The sequence below is a fragment of the Mus musculus genome, chromosome 7, assembly GCF_000001635.26.
Source record: "Mus musculus strain C57BL/6J chromosome 7, GRCm38.p6 C57BL/6J".
In the NCBI taxonomy this organism is placed as follows: domain Eukaryota; kingdom Metazoa; phylum Chordata; class Mammalia; order Rodentia; family Muridae; genus Mus; species Mus musculus.
The window spans coordinates 66,057,732-66,078,729 of NC_000073.6; the positions used below are offsets into that span (position 1 = coordinate 66,057,732).

Below are 20,998 nucleotides of genomic sequence, written 5' to 3' on the forward strand. Positions count from 1 at the left end.
GTAAGTCACCATGCTCATGGCATCATCTCTTCATACCAATGGAAACCATAACTAAGTCAGAAGCTGATATCAGGGACTTGGGAATTGCTGTGATAGGCCTGACACATTTTTGTTTGGAGGAATGTGGATTTGGGGACTTTGGAAGCAGTGAGTTGCATTAAGTGCTCAGTGAGCCATTCCAGGAGGAATATGGAAGACACTGATACTGAGGGTGTTTTCAACTGTGGAGATTGTTCTTATGCTGTTTTGGTGAAGAATGTTGCTGCTTTTTGCCCTTGTCTGAAGAGTCTACCTGAGGCCAGGGGAAAGAGTAAAGAGGCTAAGTAAGGTAAAGGAAGTCTCAGAAAAGCCCAGCATAGACTTTGTCCTCTGGTTTACTCTCACAAAGAGAGTTTTGATCATGTGTAGCAAGCTTAGAAAGGAAAAATACAAAATATATGGTTCAAGTATATTGAAAACTGGCACCATGTAGGGCAATGGAGCTAAATCCTGTGCTCAAGATCAACAGTTTAAGGGAGTAGTAATTTCAGGGCAAGATCCCATCCCAGCTAAATTTATTGTTTATGTGTTTGCAGTTGAACAACAGATAGTTATGCTATTATGACCAGGTTATTGCTTTCATTTGGATATAAGGAGATGTGACTGTGTGTCAAATTGGCATGGGGTGACACAAGCTTTTGGTCTGGATCTTGAGACATAGTCACCATGAAGAGCTTAGGTCCAGGCATGGTGGTGCACACCTTTAATCCTGGCATTCAGGAGACAGAGCCATGCAGATCTCAGAGTTCAAGGTCAGTCTACAGAGCAAGTTTCAGGACAGCCAAGTATTAGGCAGTGGAGTTGAAAACAGAAAGTTGGTGATGATGTAATAGAGGAAGGGGGCCGTGCTCCTGCCCCAGCAGAACTCCGCAGCTTTACCCATGTGGCTCTGCCTTTAGAGTCCAGAATAGAAGGGACTTCTGGTTGGCCCATGATACTGATTAGCTGGAGCAAAGAAATTAGCAGTGACTAAGAAGAGACCAGCATTACTGGAGTGAAATCTTCTGGGAAGTGTGTTCTGAGAGCCCAAAGAAAATGTGTTCCAGAGATAGTCAAGGTTGTACCTCATGCTGCAGCTGGACTTGGTAATGTATAAGAATCACCCAGGTGATGCTAGTTTTGAAGGCACAAAGGGATTACGAACAGCAGCTGAGGCTTGGCACTGTGAGAGGCCAGGGATGGTCACTGGTGAAGGTGTAGCCTCAGTTGGAGTTGATGGCCCAGGGCTGAAGGGGTCACCACTACATAAACTCACTCCAATAATCCTAGCACATGAAGATGGAGGCAGGAGAGTGAGCTGTTCAAGTTCCTTCTCAGGTCAGTCATTCCATGACTCAGCAGGTAAGAGAGTGTGTACAGCTCTTTCAGAGGACCAGAGTTCAGATCCCAGCAACCACGTGTAACCCCGACTTCAGAGTATCTGGCACCTCTGGCCTTTGTGGGTATCTGCACTCATGTGCCCAAAACCACAGAGATATAACAAATAATTTCTAAAAGTATTTTTAAGAGTGTTTTCTGCTCATGCTGAGGACCAGGGGTTGACTTCTAGCACACATGTCCAAAGGATCACAACGGCCAGCTCCAGGGAATTTTAGGCTGAAGCCTCCCCTGCACCTATACACAGGTGGGCATGTACATTAATTAGTAAGCTATGATTTAAAAAAAATACGCATATGATTTCGTGCATTTAAGGCTTGGCACTGTGAGAGGCCAGGGATGGTCACTAGTGAAGGTGCAGCCTCAGTTGGAGTTGATGGCCTAGGGCTGAAGGGGTCATCACGTATACACAGGTGGGCATGTACATTAATTAGTAAGCTATGATTTAAAAAAATATGCACATGATTTTGTGCATTTAAGCCTTTGGAGACAGAGGCCAAGGCTCTGCAGGTATATTGTATTCACTGTGGGGCACTCATCACATGGCAATTTCTGATATGTGTATTCCCCTGCACTTCGTATGAATTTTTTTGGTGTTGTTTGTTTGCTTGAGATAGAGTTTCTCTGTGTATCCCTGGTTGTTCTGGAACTGGCTCTGTAGGCGAGGATGGCCTCTATCTCCGAGATCCACCTCCTTCTGTCTCCAAACTGCTAGGATTAAAGGCATTCTCCATCACAGCTAGTCAATATGAATATCACTTATGGTTTATTTTATTTGTGTGTGTGTGTGTGTGTTTGCGGTTGCCGGTGTCTGAGGAGGCTAGAAATGGACGGCAAATCCCCTGAGGCTGAAGTTACAAGCAGTTGTCAGGTGTCCAGACGGATATTGGAATGCCAACTCAAGTCCGTTACAAAAGTTGCAAGTGCTCTTAACCTCTAAGCCACCTGACCAGCGCTTTGGTATGAACACCTAAATGTCTACAGGCTACAAGTTCACCCTCAAGCTTTAAGGTGACTGTACCAGGTCAGAAGGGTTCTGTTTTAAGGCAATCCAGCCTACGGGTCCTGCCCCTTACCTGCGGAAGCCCAAGTTAGACATTTAGGAACTTGACTTTCAGGAGACTTCACAGTCTCCGCCCCTTGTTGGGTGGAGAAGGGAGAGTAGTCCCAACTACCCCTCCCTTGAGGTTCACTGACGTGAGACAGAGCATCCCTCGCGTGTTCTTATCTTTTGGATTAAAAAAACTGGAATCTGGGCTCCCCACACTCCCAGGCACGCTCAAGCCCAGAACCCAGAAGCAAAGACACGGGGGCTACGTCTTCGATTGCTTTAGCCTGGCGGTCGAGCTGCGCGGGGATACGATTGGTGCTGTCTGGCGGCGAGGCGCGGTGCACTGTGGGACACGGCACTGGCGGGAGGCGCAGGCTGGTGTCGGAGGTGAGGGTCCGCGGGCTGCGACAGGATGGTGAAGCTGACGGCGGAGCTGATCGAGCAGGCGGCGCAGTACACAAATGCCGTACGGGACCGTGAACTGGACCTCCGGGGTGAGTTAGACGGAGCGCGGGCTGTGTTCCGGCCCCGGCGCGTGGCTGCGGGAAACCAGCCCCGCCGCGTGCGCAGAGGCTGGAGCCTGGCCCGTGGGCCTCCACCCGGGCTGGGCGCCTCCGATCCACCGTCCCGCAGGGCCCTTTGGGGCTGTTTGTTACCGGCGTTCCGGCTAGCAAACACGGCGCCTCGATTCCTTCCCCGGACCGTACTCACTAGGCATTGCCCCGCTCATCGAGCAGCTTTAACTGTTGGAGGACTAGGAAAATAGAAAACGCTACGGACAGGCCGGCTGCTGGCTGGTGTTTTTTGTTTGTTTGTTTGTTTGTTTGTTTGTTTGTTTTTTAGCAAAAGCGTTAATGTGGCACCTGAGGGTAGGGTGGATATGTACCAGAGTTACCTTAATTGCCCCAATAATTCCGGTTTGGTTTTGTTCATTTGTTTTTGAGACAACGTCTCGTGTATTCCGAGCTGACTTCAAACCGTTATATAGTTAAGGTTTATCTCGAACTTCGGACCCTCTTGCCTCCACTTCCTGGGAGCTGGGTTTAAATGCCTGCACCACGTTTATATGGTGCTTTGGATGAGCCCAGGGTTTCATGTCTGTCAGGAAAGCACTCGCGCTACTGAGCCAGACCCGCAGCCCCGGATAATTTGGTGTTTTCAAGATTGAGCTGTTTGACCGTGGCATAATGGTCACTTCTGTGTGTGGGGTGGCGGAACTCACCTGTTCAGTTCTGACAGAAGTAGCACTTGATTTTTAAAACATAGAACTGAGAGGTAATCGTTAACTATTCAGGAGATGGCTTTGGAAGGGGTTAAGATTATAAGACTGTGACCAGAGGCAATCAAAGTCTCGGGGGCGCTGTGCACTGCCATTTTTGAAAGTTTCTTCCTGCCTATGGGAAATCCTAGTGTTCTTTGTGTTTGTTGAATGAAATTAACTTTCTTGGAGAAAAGTCCGGTTCAGGAGCATCTGGGTCCTTTCACTGTCTTGGCACAGTTTTGATGTCTGCTGTCTCTCTGAAAACCGTGCAGTCTGGAGAATGCTTATTCTGCTACCATATCTTTTATTGCACTCCTTCACAGCTGGGTTGTGTCCTTCCTTATAGTACCTAGCTCAGTGACGAATGTGAATACCTCATAGACGTTCTTAATAAACCATGGGCACCAATACTAGTAAATATGCCCATCTGTTCTTCCTCTTGCCTTCAGCCTCTTCAGTTTTACTTCAAGCTTTGTAGCACTAAGGCCTCCACTTAACCCTTTCGTCATTTACCTTATTTTTGTTCAGTGCACGGCATGGTGCTAGTGCCTGGTTAATACTTCCCGAATGGGAGCGCTGAGTCAAATTCCATCACATACTCCTGCGATTTTCAGGACTTTTCATTTATATTAATATTTGTTGTATGTATGTTTTCCCTCTACAGGATATAAAATTCCGGTTATTGAGAATCTGGGTGCCACCTTAGACCAGTTTGATGCTATTGATTTTTCTGACAATGAGATCCGGAAACTGGACGGTTTCCCTTTGTTGAGAAGACTGAAAACATTATTAGTGAACAACAACAGAATTTGGTGAGTGACTGCTAGTGAGAATACTTTCTTCCCTTAAGTAAGTGTTCTAATGTACCCTGAAGATAATGGGGTTTTGGTTGTTGTTTTGTTTTGTTTTAATGTATATTAGTTTTTTGCTTGCAGGTACCACACACCCTCCTAGTGCCTCTGGAGGCCAGAGGAGGGCCTTGGCTTCTCTGGAGCTAGGTTTACAGATAGTCCTGAGCTGCTCCAGCTGTAGGAATAGAATCTGGGTCCTCTGGAAGATCAGCCAGGGCTCTAAGTTGCTGAGCCACCACTCCAGCCTGCCCATGTGTCTTAAAGGGAGAAATGAATAGAGCCCTTTTCCTAAGAGGTTGGAGATTAACTTGGGCATTGGCCTGACCTTACTTGCTACTCTTCAGAAATCTTTAATATTCGTAACTGACATTAAACTTTGAATTTGAAGCATTGTGCTATGTCAACAAATCAGATTTTAGAGTAGTCATCAATAGCATCATAATTAAAAAGATTTATAAAGGCCATGTGTAGTGGTATCTGCCTTTAATCCTAACACTCTGGAGTCTGAGGCAGGCTGATCTCTGAGTTCAAGGACAGCCTTGTTGACAGCAAATTCCAGCCAGGGCTACATAGTGAGACCCTGTCACAGTAAAAATCTTTTTATGAAATAAAGTTACTTTTCACTGAGTACCTATACCTCATCCACTATGCTGGTTTTGGTTTTTGTAGTTGGTTTCTACAATATAATTCTGTGAAATTAAGATCATATTTGTTTGTATGAGTGGGGTTTCTCTGTGAGCCCTGGCTGTCCTGGAACTCACTCTGTAGACCAGGCTGGCCTCAAACTCAGAGATCTGCCTCCCTTTGCCTTCTGAGTGCTAGGATCAAAGGCGTGCACTACCACCACCCTGATGGCAAAGCTTTCATTAAGAAAAGGACCATTGGCTGGAGATAGGACTCTAGTTAACAGCACTGGCTGCTGCTTTTCCAAGACCAGCGTGGCAGCTTGAAACTCTAGTTCCAGGGAATTCAAGGCCCTTTTCTGACTTCCACAGGAGCCAAGCACGTAGTTGCTATGCGGCATAAGTGCATACACCCATACACATAAAAGCACTGAGTAGTGTTTTTAGGGAGAAGCCACTTTCATGATTAAACATTTTCTCTGATGAATGTCTTACCCCAGTTCTCTAAATCCAAAATTATTGGGTTTTGAGTTTTCTGAACAAGAAATTGTAAATTGGCTAAGTAGTTTTTTCCTACCCCGGAGTCTCACCTTCCCTTGGGTTGCACTAGACTACTCGGCAGTGAAAAGCTCAGAAGGCATGGGTTTCTGAGGTCATCCCATCCCTGTCACTGACCCTGTGCCTCAGACAAGACTCCCTCTTGGGTACTTTCCCTGAGATGGAATGTGGGAGATGGGTATTCTATCACTGAAGCGTTAATACTCGAAAAGATGGAGAAATATTAGCTTATTTAACTTTTGTTTTCACTGAGAGCCTCTCTATTTTTATTTTAGCCGTATAGGTGAGGGACTTGACCAGGCTCTTCCCTGTCTGACAGAGCTCATCCTCACCAACAACAGTCTAGTGGAACTGGTAAGTAGAATGGAGAAAGCTCTTTAAGGGGCAAGGTTAAGGATTCTTCCTACTATGGAAAATTACCTCCTACTTCCTCTTTAAGTTTTGTCCTAATTATCTTACTACTTAAGCCTTTATTTATTTATTTATTTATTTATTCATTTATTTATTTATTTATTTATTTATGGTTGTGTTGGTTTCATTGGTTTTCTGGGAATTGGCAAGGCGTCTGGATATTTGGAGTAAATGTTCCAGATCTCTTTGCCCACTCAGGTCTGCCTTTTGAGTTTTGATTCTGCTGGGTATCTTGGTAGGAGAGTTTACATTAGGCAATCTAGTTTGTCAGTCACTATTAGCACTTCTGATGTTCTGTTGAAACTCCCCTTCCCCTTTCATGGATTAACAAATTCCCATGTTTGCAGAATTGAAGTGTTCAGTATGGTAGTAATAAAAATGAACGCAGCAGTGAGTTTGCTCTTCTGCTCTGTGCTCCCGGCGGTTGCGCTTCCAGGCTCCCACCAGGAACTTTGGATTCGAGAATGAAAGACACACACACTCAACGTTAGCTTACTTTTGAAATGCCTTGGTTAGCTCAAAGGCTGAGCAGTGCTAATCCTCTGCCTGACTATCATAGATTTCCCTCCAGTACTCCTGACTCAACGTCCTCTAAATCTATGATCTATCTTTGCTGTCGTGTTCCTTCAGGGCATCCCCCTGGTCTTTGCTGCCCAGGACACTTCTGGGCAGCCCTTCCCGGGGCCCAATTCCTTCTCACCTACATTTTGGATGATTTTCCTTCTGCAGCTCTAAATCTGATCTGACTCCCTCTGAAACCTGCTGATTCTCCTCTCTTCTCTCTTTGGTGTCCAAACCTAAGGGGTCTACCCCATCTCCCTTTGCCCAGCCATTGGCAGCTGGCATCTTTATTGATCGATCAAAAAACAAATGGGGACAAGAACCTTCAGCGTTTGGACAGGCAGATTCCTGATTAAATCAAAACATTAGAACCAATCCCTAACAAATGAAGGTGTTAACTTTCTTAGTGGCTTTTTATGTCATAGTGCATTGATATTTTGGATAAGAGGTTAAATTTCATTTTATCTGTTTCTCTGTATTAACATAGCTACTTGCAAGTTCTACAATTGCCCAAGTCTCATGGCATAGTTTAAAGTGCTTACTACCTAAGCACGAAGACCTGGGTTCTAACCCCAGGATCTGTACAAACAAGCAAGCAAGCACGCTGGGCATAATGGGGAGGGAGAGCTAGATCCTTGCGGCTCACTGGTCAGCCAGCCTAACTTATACACACACACACACATGCATACATATATCTGCTGAAAGAGATATAGTAAGATTTTATGTATGATAATAGATTCAATTGCCTGTCTGGAGTTTTGTCAGTTTTAGATCTCTTAATACATACAAGTTTTAAATTTGTTAGTATTTCCAGAAACTAAACCTTTTGAGTAACTTTTTTTGTGACCTCTCTGTGTTAACACTGTTTGACCTTGAGGTTTATATCATGTAATATAATAAACCCCAAACAAGCTATTTTTGGTTAACTGCTTCCATGACAAATTGTTTTCTATCCAGAACTAACTTTCATCTTTGTTGTCTCCTAAAACCTGCAGGTAGGATTCTGTTTTTAATTTTTAGATTTTTTTAAAAATAACTTACTTAATTTCATTTTATGTGTAGGGTATTTTGTCTGCATTCCTGTCTGTGTGAGAGTGTCAGATCCTAGACACCTGTAAGCCGTCATGTGAATGCTGGGAATTGAACCCCAGCCCTCTGGAAAAGCAGCCAGTGCTCTTAAGCACTGAGCCATCTCTCTAGCCCCAAGTTTTAGATTTATTTTATGTGTATGAGTGTATGGCCTGCACATATGTATGTGTACCACGTGTATGCCTGGCACCCATGCAGCTCAAAAGGACATCAAGTCCCCTAAAACTGGAGCTATGGATGCCTGTGCTGCCAACCTCAGCTCTTTAAAAGAACCTCTAAGCCATCTCTCCAGCACCAGTGTTTCGATTTTTAAATCCACTGTTAAGTTTGTCTCTGAACTGCATTGCCTATATCCTGTTTACATTTAGTGCTGCTGGCGCATCACAGTTGTCTTTTGAGGGGAGCCTTCTCTGTCATCCATTTGTTTTTTAAAATTGTGTTTGTATATATATGCACTGTCTCTTTCTGCCATTCCATTCTTCCTTCAAATGGCATAGAATTTATTTGCTCTATCGATCTCTATTCTTAGCAACTTCATCAGTTTAAAGTCAACCTTTACTCTTCTCAACAATTATTCTTTTTTAATATAATATTTTTATTCTTTGAAATTTTAATACCTGTATACAGTAAGTTTCAGTCATATTTACCTCCAGTTCCGCCCATATCTGCCCACATCTTCTCACAACTTCATTTCCTCCCTCTTTTGGTGAGATGGGATCTTTTCTGTAATTCTGGAACTCATATTCTCCTGCCTCTACCTCCTGATCAGTTTTTTTAAACCCACCAAGTCCTTTGTGCTGGTCTTATATTTGGGCCTGGAGCCTCTTACAGGAGAATGGCCAACCTACCAGGAGCCACACCCTAACTACCATCCATTCTGCAAAGAAACTTCTCTGATGAGGTCCAGGAGCTGTAATCTGTGGGGATAGATGCATATATAGAGAGTAGTGTGATGCTATGTCCACTTACCAAAAGAGTAATGGTAGTTCATCCCTAGGGCCTATGAGCTCCTCCACCATGGGTTCCTAGCCAGATTTATTGTACGGGGCATGCATTTCTTTCTGTGGAGCTGGGTCTTAAATCAGAAAAGTGTAACATTTGTGCCACCACTGCACTCATGGGTGTGTCTTGTCACATGGTCATTACTGAGCTGACAGTGCCCACAACTGGATAAGACTGCTGGTGGCGTCCCCCAGCAACCTTCAGTACTATGAAAGCTAGCCCGCTGAGAGGGAGCTTCCTGCTCAGTACCCACTTGATTTCTCCTAGCCAGTGACAAAAGTGTTTGCTGCCTTCACCAGTACGTTCTTACCAGCACATTTTCTGGTAAGCAGTCTACGATCAACCATTAGCCTGTATTGTGTTTTGAGGTAGTCCCTTAACTGTGTCACCCACACTGACTTTCAACTCCATATGTAGCCTATGCTGGCTTTAACTCATTCTAGTCTTCCTGACTTAGCCTCCCAAATGCTGGGATTGCAGGTGTGAGCCAGGACACCTCGCTTTAAAGCCAGTGCTCTACCATCACATAGCTGGGGTGTAGCCAGTCCCAGCAGGGCGCCTCTGGTGATTGTAGAATCAAAAATTATCTAGGACCTTTCAGACACCAGGAAAGCTCCCCTCCCCTACTACTAAGCGACATTCTTAACCAGATGGTCATGCTGTCATTGTGTTCTCGTGAGTGAGTGAGTGAGTGAGAGAGAGAGAGAGAGTGAGAGAGAGAGAGTGTGTGTGTATGTGTGTGTGTGTGTGTGTGTGTGTGTGTGTGTGTGTGTAAAACAGACACTTGGATTCTTTCTGTGGTAGTAGGCCAGTTTTCAAGCTCTATCAAGCTCTAGCACTCCCTCTGATCATGTAAAGATAGTTGTTTGCTTTCTGAGAACTCCGTTCTCTGTCATTGCCTTTTGAAGTTGTGAACCACTTCACAAAGGTACACATCCATTTACAAGGCCACACTGACCTCTGTATCCTTCCAGTTTGGTGTGTGTGCTGTAGAAGTGAGTACTCCTGCTTTCACCTGTGCTGTTTCCCTCCTGAGTTACTTAATTTAGTTTTATTCCAAATTTTTACTTAGTGTAAGAATTTGTCCTAGAAGGGACACAGTTTGAGCACCCAGGATATGTATCTCTGTGTGTGTGTGTGTGTGTCTTAGTTAGGGTTTTACTGCTGTGAACAGACATCATGACAAATGCAACTCTTATGAATATAACATTTAATTGGGGCTGGCTTACAGGTTCAGAGGTTCAGTTCAGTATCATCAAGGTGGGATCATGGCAGCGTCCAGGCAGTCATGGTCCAGGAGGAGTTGAGAGTTCTACATCTCCATTTGAAGGCTTCTAGCAGGATACTGACTTCCAGGCAGCTAGGATGAGGGTCTTAAAGCCCACTCCCACAATAACACACCTATTCCAGCAGGGCCACACCTCCTAATAGTGCCACCCAACCCCCCCAGGCTGAGCATATACAAACCATCGCAATATATATAGCAAGACTTTGTTCCAAATGGGAGGAGAGGTGACAAGCATGAGGACCCACATTTGCTATAGCCCCATCACATACCCTAACTGGATCTCCCTGTACTTATTATTGGAACATGCAGATCCTTGGGTAACTGCTCAAACTGAACACCTGTTGGTTATTATGGAGTTCTCTGGTTTCTCATAGCCTTCCTGCCTTCACTGTGCAAGTCCTGTAGCTGGTATCCCTAACTATTCCTACTCTGAGATGTCTAGGAAATACCTTGTCTGGCTCAATTATAGCTTTTGATGGTGAGTTTTTAGAAATGCTATTTTTGTTTCATCATGGTTTCCAGGACAATTTGGGAAAAGCTGAGAATATCCCTGGCTGGCCTGAACTCACTACATAGAATAAATAGGCTGGCCTCAAACTCACTGAGTCTTGTCTGTCTCTGCCTCCCTAGTTCTGGGATAAAGACATGTGCCACCATGATTGGCATCCATAATTTTTTGAACCATACTATTCACCTTGTCTTTGAAGATATTTGAAGAGATGGGGGCAGAGGTGGGCTAGGATGACAGGACCTTTTCAAAGACAATAAATATACTCTCTGAGGCCACTTGGGATATACTAATAAGAAAAGACATTCTGCACCAGGTGTGGCAGCATATACCCATAATTCCTGCATTTGGGAGGATCAGAATTGTAGACCATCCTAGGCTGCACAAGTTCAAGGCCAGCCCAGGCTATAGGAGATTCTGTCTCAAACAACAAAAAACCCACATTAGACCAAGATCTTGGCTTGAGGTTGCTGTGTAAATAGCTTGCTCCGAGTAAGTCACTGGTGTTGGCATTGGCTTCATGTTTGAGCTTAGTAGCCATGTTGAGATTGCTGTTGATAATCAAACCTTTTTGTCTTATGTTGAAGCAGATGTTGTTACTACCAAACCTTAAGGAAGCTAGAATATATTTAATCAGTTCATTAGGTAGAAGATATTTAAGCAGTTGTGTTGTATTAATAATGGAATAGGTGCCAGAGCAATAAATAAATAAATAAATAAAAGGTAGATACTTGCTTCAAAGATACTTGTCATTTCAAACTATCAGGTAGTAGTGTGTCCGTCAGCCCCGTTCTTACTGTGACTTTCATTTTATAGGGTGATCTGGACCCGTTGGCATCTCTCAAATCACTGACATATCTAAGGTATGGAAATTACTTGCGATGATGTGACTGTAGTTCTGAAATAACACCTTCAGGCTGCTAATAAACAGCTCTTCCCTGGGTGGTATGTGCTACCCTGACAGTAAAGTGGGAAGAGTGAATGCTGGCTCCTGATTTAAAGTCATTGCACCTTCAGGTGACCCCCACCTTACATGGACTGCAGTAAGGTTAGAACTGTCCCTTTTCTTACAGCATCCTAAGAAACCCTGTAACCAATAAGAAGCATTATCGACTTTATGTGATTTATAAAGTTCCACAAGTCAGAGTACTGGACTTTCAGAAAGTGAAACTCAAAGTGAGTATTGCGCACTGCTGTGAGGCATTCCAGAATTGTCCTTTACATTCATTGCCAGAAAACTTGCTTAGTAAGTCAATTTTGTTGTTACTTTGAAACTTAACCTGTGGGAAAGAAAACATTTAATTTGGGTTGTTTGTTAATGTTTTTGTGGAGTGGTTCTTTTTCAGTGTTTTGTTTTGTTCTCTTAGCAGTTTATGGTAGGGCTTTGTTGGCCATTCCAAAGTTGGCCAAACTTTGTAGTTGACCCCCACAGTGAATTGTCAGCTTAGATGTATTTCCAACTGGGAGCGAACTATAACCCTGCTGTGAGCAGCTCTGCCTGTTGGAATGGCCTTTCCATGTTGGACGTGCTTCTTCTTCTCTGCAGTCTCTTGGGAATGAATCCCTCTTTGAAACCAGGAGGGCGAGCTTTTTAACAACTTTGCCCAAGAATGTTGGACCACTGTGTCTTCTAATTTAAAGTTGGCTTTTGGTGTTTTTACCAACCCAGAATACTTCAGGAGAATTCTCTTCCATGTTTTCTGAGGAATGCATCTAAATGCATATGGTATTCCTATTTCAATTAACTCTGTGTGTGGTGTTGCTGTAGGAGCGTCAGGAAGCAGAGAAAATGTTCAAGGGCAAACGGGGTGCACAGCTTGCAAAGGATATTGCCAGGAGAAGCAAAACGTAAGATACGGATATCCAACTTAACTCTACTTCACCTTCAGAAACACTGTCTGACAGATTGCCTCCTACAAAATTAAACCCAAAACTGTGGTTAGTCTGGTATTACATTTGAATGATGGTGCCTGACCATTTATGGTCTGCATATCATGGGAAATTTCTACCTGGTTAACAGAGCATATCTTTCGGTTTACAGTCTTAATTGTGATGTTAAACATCCTGCTTTCTCTATAGGAAGATAAATTGGGTGGTGTTTCTGAAGGAGAGAGTTCTTGTATCAGTTTGTTAACAAAGATAAGATACTACACTGGTTGAATTACTTTCAAAAGCTTTTGAAAGTAAGAGAAGCAGCTTGCCCCTTTCAGAATGTAACAATTATATTCTCCCTCCCCAGTTTTAATCCAGGTGCTGGTTTGCCAACTGACAAAAAGAAAGGCGGGCCGTCTGCAGGGGATGTGGAAGCAATCAAGGTGAGGATGTGTTGGGGTTGTGGGGCCGACGGTGGTGTGTCCTGGTACTAAGCCTTGTAGAGCCCTCTTCCTGTAGTCCTTAGGATGCTGGTGTTTCTAGTTCAGGAAAAACTTCCTTAAAACTACTCTTTGCACAGACTTTGATTTGAAATAATTGATAAAGTAGTTTAAGGCATCTGTGTGCCTCTCCTTTCCCCAGGACCCATTCACTTCTTCGAGCAGTTAAGTACCTTGGTGTGCAGTCTGGGAGTTTGTTTTAGTGTCTTTGCTTTCCAAGATTTGCTGGCTGACAGTTCTGGTTGGAATATAGGTAGGGAGGCTAAAGTGCCCAGTAACAGGGTTGCAGACAGATCCTTAGCTTTTTAAAGGGCATGGGAAATGATTGCGTCTTCTCCTTTCCTTCTAACTATGGGAATGCACAGCCTGTTCTCTAGGTTGATTTGCAGTATGCCCGTGAAGTCCTCCCATGACACGGAGCTGTGTGCTGCTGGACACTGTGTGGGAAAGTTGCTTGGGGTTTCTGCAGTGCTTGTCCTCATCCATCTCCGCTTCCCTGTGTCTTCTAGAATGCCATCGCAAACGCGTCGACGCTGGCTGAGGTTGAGAGGCTGAAGGGCTTGCTGCAGTCGGGCCAGATACCTGGCAGAGAGCGCAGATCAGGTCAGAAAGCTGTTGTCTGAACTTGTGAAACATCACACTCAGTGATTACACAGTACTACCTGACTGGCATAATGATACAGACCCATAATCCCCGAATTCAGGAGGTTAAGCCGAGAGGGTCAGAAGTTGAAGGGCATTCTTGGCTACAAATAAGTTTGAGACCAGCTTGGGCTACACAAGACGCTTTTTCAAAAAAAAAGAAAAAGACAGCTGGGCGTGGTGGCGCAGCACTCAGGAGGCAGAGGCAGGCAGATTTCTGAGTTCGAGGCCAGCCTGGTCTACAAAGTGAGTGCCAGGACAGCCAAGGCTACACAGAGAAACCCTGTCTCGAAAAACCAAAAAAAAAAAAAAAAAAAGAAAAAGAACAAAGGAAGGAGGCAGGGAGGGTCCATAAAGAGAGTTAAGCCACTGGGATATTTATTCCGTCTTTACAAGTTGTAGCAAAACATATGGACAGAACTAAGTTCTAGAGGTGACTATGTGAACTTCTAAGTCACATACTATATAATGGACTGGTACCCTGCATCTACAGTGGCGATCCTATAGGGTAACAGCTTCAAACCCCCTCTGCCTGGTGTTTTTACTGTATGTTTTCTGTGTTTCGCTATGTATAGATGCAAGGCTACTTAACCCTTTTTTCAGCTCTATGCATTATTGAGAACATGTTGTCTAGGTTCATAGATTAGAAAAACACTTGCCTTCAGCAGGTAGGTTAATAGCTTCTGCCATTTAGGTTTGTGCAAGTGTGCACCCTGTCATGTTCACCTTCACAAAATATCAAAATCTCCAGTGATGAAAATTTTAGAACATAATCCCTGCAAAGCAAGGTATTGCTGTATATGGTAATTCAGTGGTTCAGCACAGGCTGGATAAAGAGCCTGACAGGGCATCAATGGGAGGAGAGGCCTTGGTCCTGTGAGGGCTCTATGCCTCAGTGTAGGGGACCACCAGGGCCAGGAAGCGGGAGTGAGTGGGTTGGTGAACAGGGGGATGGAAGGTTTTCGGAAGGGAAACCAGGAAAGGGGATAACATTTGAAATGTATTTAAAGAAAATATCTAAAAAAATAAAGAGCCTGACCAGTACTGTTCTTGGGCAGGTTTCATCATTTAAGGTAAATATCTACATCTTTAAGTTTCAGATAAGTACTGTCATTAAAGGTTTGCAGGAGGACCACTGTGTTTGCTGGGTGTTAGCTAGTCTTTCGTTTGAATACCAAATTTGTGTCAGCATGTTGAGCACTAGAGATACGCTATTCAAATAAAGTAAACACGTACAAATTTGGGTATGGCATCCCTGGGGTGACCAATGCCTTAGTCAGGGTTTCTATTCCTGCACAAACATCATGACCAAGAAGCAAGTTGGGGAGGAAAGGGTTTATTCAGCTTACAGGTCCACATTGCTGTTCATCACCACAGGAAGCCAGGATTGAACTCAAGCAGGTCAGGAAGCAGGAGCCGATGCAGAGGCCATGGAGGGATGTTCTTTACTGGCTTGCTTCCCTGGCTTGCTCAGCCTGCTCTATTATAGATCTAAGACTACTAGCCCAGAGATGGTCCCACCCACAAGGGGCCTTTCCCCCTTGATCACTAATTGAGAAAAGGCCTTACAGTTGGATCTCATGGAGGCATTTCCTCAACTGAAGCTCCTTTTTCTGTGATAACTTTAGCTATGTCAAGTTGACACAAAACTAGCCAATACAACCACCTTGACAGCTTGCCAAGGGTCGTTATCTTTGAGCTGTTTTGTTTTTTTAGTATTTGTGACCCACTGAGTTTAGTCAGTTGCTTGCATGAGTATGGGGTAGGGGTATTGGCTGGAGCAAGGGCAACCTACAGTGAGTATCCTGCTGAAGAAAACGGCTCTTCCTACGTCAGCAGCTATCGGTTGTCAGTCACTCCTCAGGGGGAGTGGATGAGATATTTTTTTAAGAACTGTGGTACTGTGTGGTCTCTGGGCCCCTGGGGACATGAAAGGTAGAATTATTTATGTAGTAACTCCAAGAAGTTTGCTCTTTGCTTTGAGTAGCATCTACAGTGATGGGTTAAACCTGCTATGCTCAGCAAGGCCGAGGCCTGGGACACTATGTGTTCTTCCCTGCTTCCACTATGAGTGAATTTCCGTCAGTGTCCCGGGTGAAGGATAGAAGTGATTTCTGTAGTGCTGAAGATAGAGCTCCGTAATAAATGGCATATTTAAGTCCTTGGGTTCAATCCTCAGCACCCGACTATTTTATTACCAATGATAAAACTGAGGATTTTAATCAGAAATTCAAATTTGGAAAACTTGGACTGGGGATGTAAATATGGTAGAGCACTACCTAACACACATGAGGCCCTGGGTTCAGGCTTCACTGTTAATGGAAAGACAGTTAAAGAAAATATAGGTTGGCCAGTATAATGTTACAACATATGTGGGGAGATCAGTGGGAATGCTAATGAATCATGAAACAACTCAGCATTTGAAAGGTGTACAAAACACAGTGAAGGAGCTTGTCTAAGATACATTCAGAGTACAGGTACAGGGCTGCAGGGGAAAAGGGGAAGGACTCCTAGAAAAATGTTCAACTTCACTTTGTGAGCTGTCTGTAAGAAGCTACCAGTATAGCCAAACAAGCCGGGTAACTTGTATCTGGAAAACTGCAGTTTGCTTCCAAGTAATAGACAGACTTGTCAGTAGTTTCTCTAAACATTGGAGTAAGGCAAAACTTTTTGGGGTATGGTGCGGTATGGTGTGTGTGTGTGTGTGTTTGTGTTTGTGAGTGTGTGTGTGCGCGTGCGAGCAGTTTGAGACAGGATCTCTCTACATAGCCCTGGCTGTTCTGGAACTCACTATCACCAGGCTCGATTCAAACTCAGATCTGCCACAAATCTTGGAACACAATTAACAACTATGTGTGCACATGCATGCATGTTGATGTATATTCATTTTTTAATCAATGTGTATGTGAGTGAACAAATAATACAAAACTTACATAACTTGACCTGTGTTCTTTCAGGGCCGAGTGATGAGGGTGAAGAAGAGATAGAAGACGACACAGTCACAAATGGGTCCTGAGCTCTGCCAGATGCTCTGATAAGCTCTCTTGGGACAAGTCTTGCATTTTGAGCATGGAGTAACAACCTTGCTTGTATCAGCAACGTGGACTCTCAGCTTTGCTGAATGTTCAGAACGACTGGTGATAATTTTTTAATAGGAACCTTGAAATAACAATGCCAGTTTTCTACAAATGGTAAAATAAAGGCGACTTACTGTGCTGCCGGACTGTGTGCTGTGTATCTGCAGTGAGATGTAAGGGGATGTTTAAGTTAGAAGTTGGAGAGAGTGGTGTTCCGGAATAGACATTATTCCCACTCATGAAATGTTACAGGTTCTTCATAAAGGTAAGGCAGGAAGGCTTGAAGACTAGACAAATAGGCATTCTTTGACCTTTTAAATCAACATACATGAATATCTCACAAATCAATTTAAAATGATTTGAAAAGTTTTAAATAGAAAATGGGGCTTTTGCTTGAGCAAAAATAATCTTCCAGCCTCTGGGACAGAGGCACAGAGGCCATGGTTTTTCTGTGGGGCAGGTTAAGGCACGTTTTTCTCAGCATCTAGGCTTCTTACTGTATTCTTTATCTAGGGAAGATTTTGTTGTTAAATACCAGTGCCTCAGTTTCCCTACTCTGCCTTGTTGCCTTGAGAACAGTGCCTCCCACTGAGCCTCTCACTTGCAGCCTGCAAGTCCCAGCAGTCCTACCTCTGCCCCACAGTACTGGGTTGCAGGCACGAGTGTAGACAGACCCAGCCTTTTACCTGGGTTGTAGGAATTTGAACTCAGGTACTCAAGTTTGCATAGCATGCATTCTTACCTGCTAAGCCATCCTTCCAGCCCCTGGTTACAGTGTTCAAACTCCTTCGATGATTCTGAATGTGACAAGCATGTTAGGTTGTCTCTGGATGCTTTTTGGTGATTGCTGGTAACATACAGTTCTCATAGAGGCAAATGCCAGATGCCTAAGATACAGCGGAACTGTGGCTTCTGCTGAGCCCCAGCCTTAAATTCAGTTCTCTCCCATGCTGGCTCAGCATCTCCAGTGAGGCTACCTGTACTGCTTCCACAGCCCTTCTGTGAATGCATAGCCCCGTTGCTGACAAGAGTACTTGTTTCTTTTGGCTAGGGGTGTGGCTTGCTGGCAGTCTTCCTCAGACTACAAGATCCCCAATACCAAAGCAAAAACAGATTTCCTGTCTTCCATTGCTTCATTTATGAGTCCTCTTACTGGATGAGGAGTCTTGGTCAACAATCCCAGTTATGACAAGCCAGTGGTTGCTCTGTAATTGCACAGTTTTTACTAAAAGTAGCTTCATGAAACCCTGGCCTGGACATGCACTGAATTAGTCTGGACTGAAACTATTGGCACTTAGATGGTTTAGTATTTGGGGTAAGTGAGAAAAACAGGACACCATTGCCTCATGCATGCCATTGTCCCAGTCAAGGACTTGGCAAAGCTAGCTAGAGGCAAATGAGGTTTCCTTTCTTACGTGTCTCAGGACCCAGATAACTGATGAGGTTCAATTCATTTGAACTTTCAATCTGTGTTTTTCCTGGAGCCTAACATTTTCAGGGAATAGTTTTGTAGAGTATGAATTTCATTCAGGCGAGTATTGTCTGTTACAGCAGAAGTTTGTATCACCTGATAGTTGTGCAACACTTGCAAGAATGGACAGATGGAACTATGTTACGATGCTGATTTGAGGTGGACTCATGTAGCCCAGGCACATAGGAAACTGGCCTGAAGTCCTAATCCTACCTCCACATCCCACCAGCTGAGATTACAGGTGTCTCCTCACCTGACCTTGAATGTTTCCTCTCTAGCATTTGTATAACTGGTAAATGCCCTACTTTTGAAGCTTGCCCTAATTAAATTAATGGATATGATTAACAAGACTGCCTAGCTGAAGGCTGATCCCTGGAATGGGCAGGACAGAACAGATCTCTCCATACATGTGCCTGCATACATGTATGTGCACCACACAGGAGCTGGAGTTGGAGAGATGGCTCAGTGTTCACAGGACTTCTCCCAGGGGACCTGGGTTTGGTTCTAGCACTAACATGGCAGATCACAACCTTCTGTAACAGTTCCAGGGAGGTGTGCCTACATTCCGGCACACGAGAGCATTCCTGGAAAGTGGCAGGTCCTTACTGCTTGAGCAGGACTGGCATTTTATTGCCTTCTCTGAGCCCATGAGCTCCCCACACCCTTCATCCTGTGTAGCTGCTTGTTATATTGGAAAACAGCAATTTTGGCAGTTTGCCAGCAGGAAACACCATCTGTTTCCTTCCATATTGACTCTGCTCTTTATTTTTAATGCTTTTATTACCCTATATTAATTATATATAGTAATGGACTTCATTACATGCCCATAATGTATTTTAATTGTACACACACACACCTATTAGCCTCCTTTGTCCTTCAGATGGTCTCCCTCTTTCCAATTAACTACCCACTTTCTGTGTCTGGCTTTAGGGTTGATTATGGAAGCTTGGGCAGCCTTACCAATGGCTACACCACTGAACAAAACGTTTCTTAATCCTCCATCAACTAGTAACTGTAAGTCTTGGGGGTGGGGCAGGCCCCAGTTAGCACCTCCTCATCTCAGTGGTAGGATGTTGAGGAGCCCAGTCTTGTGCAAATCTTGTGACATTCGTGATGAACAAAACTAGGCTTTCTATGCCTTGAACAACTAACTAAGCTATACTCAAAACTGATAACAGGTCTGCTTACTCTCCATTAACCAAAGCATTTACCTGGCTGAATACAGTGGATGGGGAAATTCTAACCTGAAGGACATGGCTATAAGAAGGGCCCAGACAAGGATGTGACAGTAAGTGACAGGTTAGAGCCAGACATTGAGTCTACATAGCCAGTGGTGGGCGTTGTGGTTACTATTCACCTTTGCCCTAGTTTTCCAGGTAACATCTGAGCTGTTCAGGTTAAGTACAGGGAGGCAGCTACCACATGAAATGTCAAAGGCGTCACACCTGAGAAGTAGGAGCAGGATTGCAGGAACTGAAATTAAACCCTAAAACCCATGCACTCAATTCAAAATACCTTAAATTTTAGTTGAATATTATACTGTGTATCTAAGTATGTACACTGGGTTTGTAAACAAAGTTATTGTTGGGTGTGTGTGTCTATTTTTAAATTTGGCTTTGCTGTTTGGAGAGGGGGCTAACTACAGAGATATGCCTGCCTTTGTCTCCCATGGTTTTGGTTTTGTTTTTTGAGGCAGGCTTACACTGCCAAGTGTGGCCTTCCTGTTGACACCAAAGATGACTCTGAATTCCTGATCCTCTTACCACCATCTCACAAATGCTGGGATGAGAGACATTTGCCACATACTCGGGTTTGCAGTGGGGGACCTTACACCTAGGATTCTGTACGTGCTAGGCAAGGAAGCACCTGGCCAATTGAGATACAATCCTACTCCTACTTTGTATGTTTTAACATGTTATCTTTCTGAATTGCTAGTTTCCATGTTAGATTGCAAAGTTCCAAGCGGAAGAGATTCCTTGGCTAAGACTATGTAAAATAATGATTTCATTATTACACTGTTTTATCTGTGTATCATGTACTTTGATCCTATCCATTCACCTCCCTTTTTATTGGTTTTGGGTTTTTGGTTTTTTTCAAGATAGGGTTTCTCTGTAGTCCTGGTTGTCCTGGAATTCACTCTGTAGATCAGGTTGGCCTTGAACTCAGAAATTTGCCTGCCTCTGCCTCCCAAGTGCTGGGATTAAAGGCATGGTTTTGGTTTTTTAAGACAGGGTTTCTCTGTGTAGCCCTGGCTGGAACTCACCCTGTAAACAGAGCTGGCCTCTAACTCAGGGATCAGCCATCCTCTGCCTCCTGAGTGCTGAGATTAAAGGAGTGAGCCAGCACCTCCTCTTTTAATGAAACTAACCCCTCTTAACCAGTGTGCGGGGATTAAAGGCTTTTAAGGCAAGGTTTCTCTGTGTAGCCCTCACTGTCCTGAGCGTCAAATTCAGAGACTCACCTGTGTCTGCCTGCTGAGTGCTGGGGTTGAAGGTGTGTGCCAACATTTCCCCTCCACCTTGTCTTTTAATGAAACTAAACATTACTTATTTCATCATCATGATTGCAGATGTTAAGGGACTGGATCAACAGGCAAATGAGCAACCTCCTCTCTCGTAACCAGATGTTTCACTTGCTCTGTATGATGTGAGAAATCACCTTAAGCAAAGAGAGAGGGTTCAAACTGGCCTCAGAGGTGGGGTGGCAGTCATCGGTACCAAAAAAGAAAAAAAAATTAAACTGATCCTTTTTTACCACTGAGAAAACTATTAAAATCATAAAACTTTAAAAATTTAGCAATTTTTTAAAAAAGCCATG

At 44.0% G+C, this 20,998-nt stretch overlaps 1 protein-coding gene across 2 annotated transcripts; it reads left to right on the forward strand.

Annotated features, from left to right (window-relative positions):
• The first annotated feature begins 2,604 nt into the window (after positions 1 to 2,604).
• Snrpa1 (small nuclear ribonucleoprotein polypeptide A') lies at positions 2,605 to 16,856 on the forward strand. Of its 2 annotated transcripts, NM_021336.4 has the most exons (9): positions 2,605 to 2,961; positions 4,393 to 4,540; positions 6,036 to 6,114; positions 11,436 to 11,482; positions 11,693 to 11,795; positions 12,388 to 12,467; positions 12,859 to 12,934; positions 13,501 to 13,594; positions 16,591 to 16,856. In NM_021336.4, the coding sequence occupies exons 1-9, from the start codon at positions 2,880 to 2,882 to the stop codon at positions 16,647 to 16,649; spliced, it is 768 nt and encodes a 255-aa protein (NP_067311.4). In that variant the 5' UTR covers positions 2,605 to 2,879; the 3' UTR covers positions 16,650 to 16,856. The 2 variants fall into 2 exon arrangements, 1 of the variants encoding a protein (NP_067311.4); NR_152094.1 differs by lacking the exon at positions 12,388 to 12,467.
• The last annotated feature ends 4,142 nt before the right edge of the window (positions 16,857 to 20,998 follow it).